The following is a 6,785-nucleotide window of genomic DNA, read 5'->3' as shown; positions in this document are numbered from 1 at the left end:
TCAGACCCACCATGGAAGGAAGCCGCTCTTTTGATGGGTGGCTCTTGGCACGTATCCTTTTGTGTATTTCTGGGTGTTGATGCAATTAAAATGACGTAGTGAAAAGAGCTTGTCCTTGCTTTATTTTTCTGGTTAGTAGCTAATTATTATTATTTTTTTTTAAATTTGCAGGCCAGGCAGGTCTTCGGGGGTCACTGAAGAAGGACCCCCGGTATAAGCAAAGGAGAGAAAGGTTTCCTCCCACCCGCCTGTGTTTCCACGGTGGCGGGGACGTGGTGGCAGCGGGGACACGGTGGCAGCTGGGACAGGGTGCCGCTGCTCCCCTGCCACTGGGGTCAGAGCCAGGCCAGCCCCTTGGGGACCATCCCTCCTGCTTTGCTTAAACCTCAGCCCTCCCCTGTAATTTTGTCCCTGAGGGTGCTGCGTGGTGGTGGTGGGCCTCCATCGCCGCCAGCCTCTCCGGCTTTCTGCTCTCCCCTTCTTGTGGCTTTTCCTTTTTTAATCTTTTTTTCCCTCTTTTTTTTTTTTTTTTTTTTTTTTAAAGAAAAAAAAAAAGGCTGGTTTCTTAGGAAATGGCAGAGGCCACGTGACGGCTCAGTGCCTGTCTCCCCACAATAAAGCTGCTGAGCCCGGCGCTGACATCAGCGGGATTTGAGAAGTTGGGGGGGGTGTGTATAAAGAGGCCCCGAAGCGCTGAGTCCCTCCGGGGTGTGCGAAGAGCCAAAGCTGGGCCAGGGGGGGATGAGGGACAGACCTGCCCCCTTCCATTTTGTTCCTGGGGAAGGCAGCGCGTGCTCAGCCTCTGTACTAGGCACCAGAGACTCCACGCAGGCAGGACTGGGAAAACATCCTGTCATTTGTGTGTCGTGTTCCCCCCCACCACCCCCAGCATTGTGGCTGTGATGGAGGAGAGGTGTGCAATTCACACTTGGGGTGGTAGTGGGGGGTGAGACACCCCCCCATCTTTGACCAGGCAAGAAAAGGGGTGGTTGGCAAGGCGGGGGTGGGTGTGTGTGAATTTTGGCTGAGTAGGGGACAAGCGGAGAGCCCCCCGCTCCCCCAGACCTGTCTCCCGTCCTTGTCCGAAGGCACCTGTTTATCCTACGCTTGGTGGGGCGCTGCCGGCGGAGGCTGCGCTGAGCCCCTCGGCGCTCATTGCAGAAATGGGCTGAGCACCCCGCAGGGGCTGCGCTGAGCCGCGGGGAGAAGGGACACCCACCGGATTTGGCAAGTGGCTCAGTGACACACCCCCCCTCCCCCACCATCGCTTGCCACCTGCCCCTGCCTGGAGGTCCTCGCAAGATGGGAGGTGGATGGAGCTCACAGACGCGGCCAGAGGGCAGCTGGTGGCTGCATCTCCTGGCAGGCTGGTGGCCCCAGCCCCTCGCATGGCAGCCGAGACCCCACACACTCATTACATGCTCTCCTCCTGCCCCTCCCCACCGCTCTAGCATATGAGGGCTGTTGCGCATCCATAGGCAGCAGCTCCTACGAGTGCTTGGGCTCTGGCAGATGTGTCTCCCCATGCTGGAGGGACACCCTCAGCAAGCAGACCTTCACCCTGCGGCCACGATGAGCCTTCAGTTTCTCTTTCTGGACTTTGCGATGCCCCGGGAGGACCTCCCGAACCAAGGATCACCGCCAAGCTCAATGCTGTTAGCATCGCTGCCCACCAAGGAGCGGAGCGCCCGGCCTTTTAAAATCCCCAAAAGCAAGGGAATGCCTGGATTTTACCAGGATTATAAAAAAAAAAAAACAACCCAAAACAACCCACACCCAACCCATAGGCTGGAGCGAGCAGTTGAGCGCATCGGGGTGGCCATCGCCTCCAGAGAGCCGCCGGTAAGAAGGGCCCCAGGGCAGCAGGGACAGCAAAGTGATGCAATCCTTCGTTTGGTTCCAGTTTTTCGCTTTTGCAACAACGGTTTCCTTTATTGTGAGCACACTTGTGCAAAAGACAGCAAGGTGCCCAGGCATTAACACGAGAGCAGTAACAAACCCCCCCCCTCCCCCCACAAAACAGCCAACGCAAGGAGGGTGGCCGGCGTCCCAAGTGTGCTATGGGGCAGGTGTGCTCCTGTGGGGCTCCAAAAAGCACAGAAGAGCAGATTCGATGTCCCCAGCGTGGGGGACACAGTGCCCTTCCAGGATATGTTGCCGAACTATCTGTTTTAGAGAGGGGCAAGCTTTTTTTCACCTTTAAACAAAGCTGAAAAACAACCACATGTCTCTGGAGAAAGATGTTCGGCTGAATTTCCCACACCTGGAGTGGTACCGGGTGACTCAGGGCAGTCACAATCGGCAGCTGGGTGCCCGGGTGCTGCAACCGGGTACTTCACGGAAGGATTGAGTGATTTTGGATGAGAACACTGGATCCCACTGCTGATTTCAGCCGTGGCTGGAGTTACCTTTCAGCCTGGGTACGCGGGGTCATCAAGCCACAGATTAGACACTCAAATTTGTCTTCGCTGAAGACGAATAGGGTTTACACCATCTGCTGCTCACGCTCAGGCCTGAATTACCAGTCTCCATCTCCCATCCCCACCTTCTCCCCAGTGTCACGGACAAAAGTGGCTTTTGAGAAACCCTTGCCTGCACACGGACTCGAAAAGGTTTCTAGCAGCTCTGCTCCTGCCGCCGATGAGCTGCGCTGCCTGGGTTGTGGTCCTCTGAGCTTGCGTGGCTCTGAGCTGCAGCCACCACCCCAATCCCTTCGCCTTTTCCTCCTCCATGTAGTCCTGTTAGAATGTAATTTCTCTGCCCAGCAACTGGCCAAGCTATAGGAAGCATTCCTCGTGTTTTCTCCCTGCTTGCCTTACCTTTTCAGAGGGTCTGGGTGATTTGGGAGAAACCTGAACTGCAAGGACTTGAAGCAGTCGCAGGAGAAAACATCTTCCCATGCTTTTCATCCCCTTCAACTGCAGAAGGCCAAACAACCTTAGGAGGTGGTGAAGCTTGGCCCACTAACTCCATGATGTGGACAAGCCCGAAGCACTGTAACTCTGAAGGTTAAGAGTTACTGTCAGCACTGGAGTGCACAAACTCTTAGAGTGGCCTCAGGGCTGGCTGTGAGCGTCCTAAAAGCAGCCAAAGCCTCTTAGATCAGCTGAAGCTGTAGGACCACACCTAACCAAGGCCCAAGGTGCCACCTCAGACCTCTCATCCCTCAAAGTCCCAAGACTAAGGCACTTTGTACCAGTCCTTGATCCAAGGGCTTTCACATTGTGGGATGCGCCCTCCTACCTTCCAGGTGTGACATCCTCCCCTCTTTGCAAGGTCTCCTCCTCCGTTTTCTAACCAAAGAAGGAAATCCCAGGCACAAGTCCACCACGGCGTCACCTGGGCTGGCTCTCTTCAAAGCTGCCTGCAGTCTGGAGGCACGTTATCAGCTGGATCTTGGCTGGGAGTTCCCTTTGTTTGCCAGGGCAGCACCACTCCCGCTGTGTCACCCCAGTTTCCTTATCTCCACCTGGACTTTGGACAGAGACCAGGACTGCAGACACCCTGGCAAGGAGGAGCCATTTATGGGGATGACTACCCCACTTGGGCAAGCTCAGAGCTGGCTGAAACAGAGACTGAAAGCACCCGCAGAAACCAGGCCAGTTTGCTTTTCTCCAAATGGGGAAAGCTTCACCCTGGTGGGTCTCTTTGCATCAGAAAAACCTTGTGCTCCCAACCCTGTGACCCGCCCGGGTGCCAAGTTAGAGCAAGCAGTCAATGCCTGCCTTTTAATTAAAGGTTTTAACCACGCAGCGTGGACAAAGAGGGCACATGCTGAGTTAGGTAATGGACCGTTATTTCCCCCGGCCCCGCAGATAAACCAGCGCAGGGCACTGCCCTGCCCGGGGGCTGCGGGGACAGTACAGCTTTCTGTCCCCCGCGCATCTGGCAAGAGCTCACAGAGGAAGGGGCAGCCTGGAATTGCCTGGGCTTCATGGGGCTGGCCGGAGAAAGCTCCCTCAGTTCTTACAGGGAAAACAACTGACACGCGCTGGGTTTCTCCCGCTCAGACTGCAAATGCCAGACGTCACCCAGGAAGCTCCCCAAACCCACGGAAATGGGAGTCCGAAGCCTAAAAGGAAGAGAGCGGGTGCTGTTAAGGAGCTAGAGCCTGCAGACAGGGAGGAACCTGCTTTTCCACCCCCACAACTCCCTCCACCAAGCTCTTCCTTCCAGCCTGTTTGCCCCCATCCCTTCTCCCCCGTGAGCAGCACGGGGGGGGTAGCTGCAGAAGATGTACCAGCTCCCTGAGTGCCCGGCTTACGCGCCGGCCCCGCGGCAGGAGGGCTAATGCAGAGGGCTAGAGAGGAATCAGTCACTGACCCAGGGGAGGGAAACCCCATTTATTTAGGCTATGCGAATTTGGCACGCACAGAACATATCACAGTAACGCACTGGAGGCTAAGGGTTTTGGTTTTGTTTTTTTTTTTCTTTTTCTCTACAGACATACAGGAAAACTCTATGCAACTCCCATGTACACATTACACAAAGGAAACAGCTTTAATCAACCACTGGTGAAACATGGAAGCTTTTAAGATCTCTGTAGCTGGCACAGGAATGTTCTCTACCCGCCCCCCCCCCCCCATACAAAAGGCATTTCAGGTCAAACTTTCTAGTAGGTGATAATTTCCATGCATTTCTACAGAATTAAAGAAGCTAACAGACAAAAAGCCCAGATCAAGCCGCATTAGTCAGGCTGATTGGTTCTACTAAGTTAAATCAATAGTAATTATGGACAAATGGACCAAGTGACCAAAGACTGGGGCTGAGAATACCACTTTTTAAGATGTGGTTCCTTCTCATTGTACTACCCATAACTGGAGAGCTCTGATATAAGAATCCGCATTTGTAAAAGCCTCAGAAGCATCCGATCCACTAGTAAGTGTGTATTACAGAAACTAAGGTAGTTCTAAATTAAACTATGTCAACAGAAAAGCAATTTTTATAGAATCACTTAGGCTGGAAAAGATCTCAAGACACTTCATAACAAGAAAATTGAACCTACAGAACAAGTGAACCTTTAAATATTATTACTGCACCGTGAGTTTACAAGAGAGTGGATTAGGACTATTTCTCCAGAAAAGTGTGTCTATTTTACCTCTAACTTCAGAATTAGCCGTTATTAGTACTGGTCTGCAACTGCAAGCACTAAGAATTTAACCCAGTTTTGGTGCCAACAGGTTGCTTTAGCCTGACTGTAACTACAGGTTTTAAGTTTTGTATTAAACGGTTACAGGGGAAAAGTTTTTGAGTTTGGCAATTTGGCCAGTAGCCTCAAAAAGACTGACTGAATTTTGCTTGTTACAATTTAGAAAAGTAAGAACAGGAACCAGATTGTTCTCACCTCCCCCCCCACCTTCATCCCATGATTCACTGCTGCATTGGACCAAAATTTTTGGAGACCTTTAGTGTTAATCCATCGGGGACAGTATTGGGCTGGACAACCAATGCAAGTATTAATACACCAAGATAAATCCTCAGATTTGATTTATTTAGGGTCATTTGTACATACGAGCTACATCTCCAAAATCTACTTTATTCTACAAGACAGCTTCCCTACAGTTAGTGAAACCCTTGCCTAGAATGGTCGCTTTACATAACTGATATATTAAAACATGGAATGCTTGTAGAGTTGTGGCACTGTATGACATCTACACGGGACTTCCTTCAAAAGCTACGACTAGGGAGCCTCCTAGCTTCTCAGCAATGCAAGCTCGGTTGAGGTCCTCTGGCCCATTTGCTTGGCATTCATGCTTTATGCCTAAAAAAAGAGGCAAAACACTCAATAATGCAGTATTTCAACATGCTAGTAATCAATCAAAGAAACGTACTTGGTAGTAACACGAGAAGAGGCAATCTGGTCACTCAAGCAGGTTAAGTCCTGCCTTAGCTTAGGAATTTTGATGGTTTCCCCCTGGTATGTCACAGGAGACATCTGTCTACACACCAAATACCAACACAGAAATACCAGGGAGAAAGTTTTCACTAGATCAGTGCTCAGACTGTTAGCCTGCAATGAGAAGTCTATCTCACGAGTGAATCTCTCATTTCTAGTGCTACCCTGGATATGGCAGGTGAGGGAGATACGCGCAAGCACACTAAGATGGCTGACTCAGCTCCCGCTGGCTCTGGAGAGGTGGGTGAAAGAATCGGGCTGAGAACCTCAGATGTAGAGACCAGGAAGACTTTTCTGGTCTAAGGAATCAACAGTGGCTTCTTTTTTTGGAGGGTGGAAAGCCCAACCCAAGCCTGTCTTACGTGGAGAAAAGCAGAACTTCTTCAGAATTTCTTTTTTTCGACTCCCACATGCGCAGCGCACAGTCTCCCTGGGTAATTCCAATCCATTGGCAAGTTATCCTGTGAAAGCTGGCACTGCTGCACAACGATCTTGTCAGCCTTGCACGCTGCAAGATTTTGGCCTGATGCAGCATGAGGAACCGAAGAGGGGGGGCGGTGCTATCTGGCTACGAGCCACTGTAATGACCGACTTAGCATGAAATTTCTGAATGCTGCAGCAAGGTGTTTACTCCCTGGTTAATGGCTCCTGACGGGCTGAACAGAACTTCGCTTCTCCACTTGGAGATGCAATGCCTTTTGAAACGAGTAATCACAATCGCATCGCTAAATCAAGTTAATTGTTAATTACTACTACTACAGCACAGTAAGTTTATGAGACTGTGTATTTTAACAGGCACAGGGCTGAAAGTCCTCTGCCACAGAGGCAGCTCTACAGAAAATCCAGCTTTGTGTTATGAATCTAATGGTTTCTAGCCTGTATGGTGCAG

General features: G+C 51.3%; 1 protein-coding gene across 1 annotated transcript in view; it reads right to left on the bottom strand.

Moving 5' to 3' along the window:
• Window positions 1-4,323: 4,323 nt before the first annotated feature.
• Window positions 4,324-6,785, bottom strand: part of DSTN (destrin, actin depolymerizing factor) — a 12,219-nt gene continuing 9,757 nt past the window's right edge. The window contains exon 4 of the mRNA XM_074578799.1: window positions 4,324-5,761. Within this exon, the coding sequence (XP_074434900.1) occupies window positions 5,652-5,761 (110 nt within the window). The 3' untranslated portion in view covers window positions 4,324-5,651. The remainder of the gene's footprint in view (window positions 5,762-6,785) is intronic.

This window comes from Larus michahellis, chromosome 3 (genome assembly GCF_964199755.1).
Source record: "Larus michahellis chromosome 3, bLarMic1.1, whole genome shotgun sequence".
Lineage (NCBI taxonomy): Eukaryota > Metazoa > Chordata > Aves > Charadriiformes > Laridae > Larus > Larus michahellis.
The sequence above is the reverse complement of the archived record's forward strand: the minus strand, read 5'-3'. Positions and strand labels throughout refer to the sequence as shown.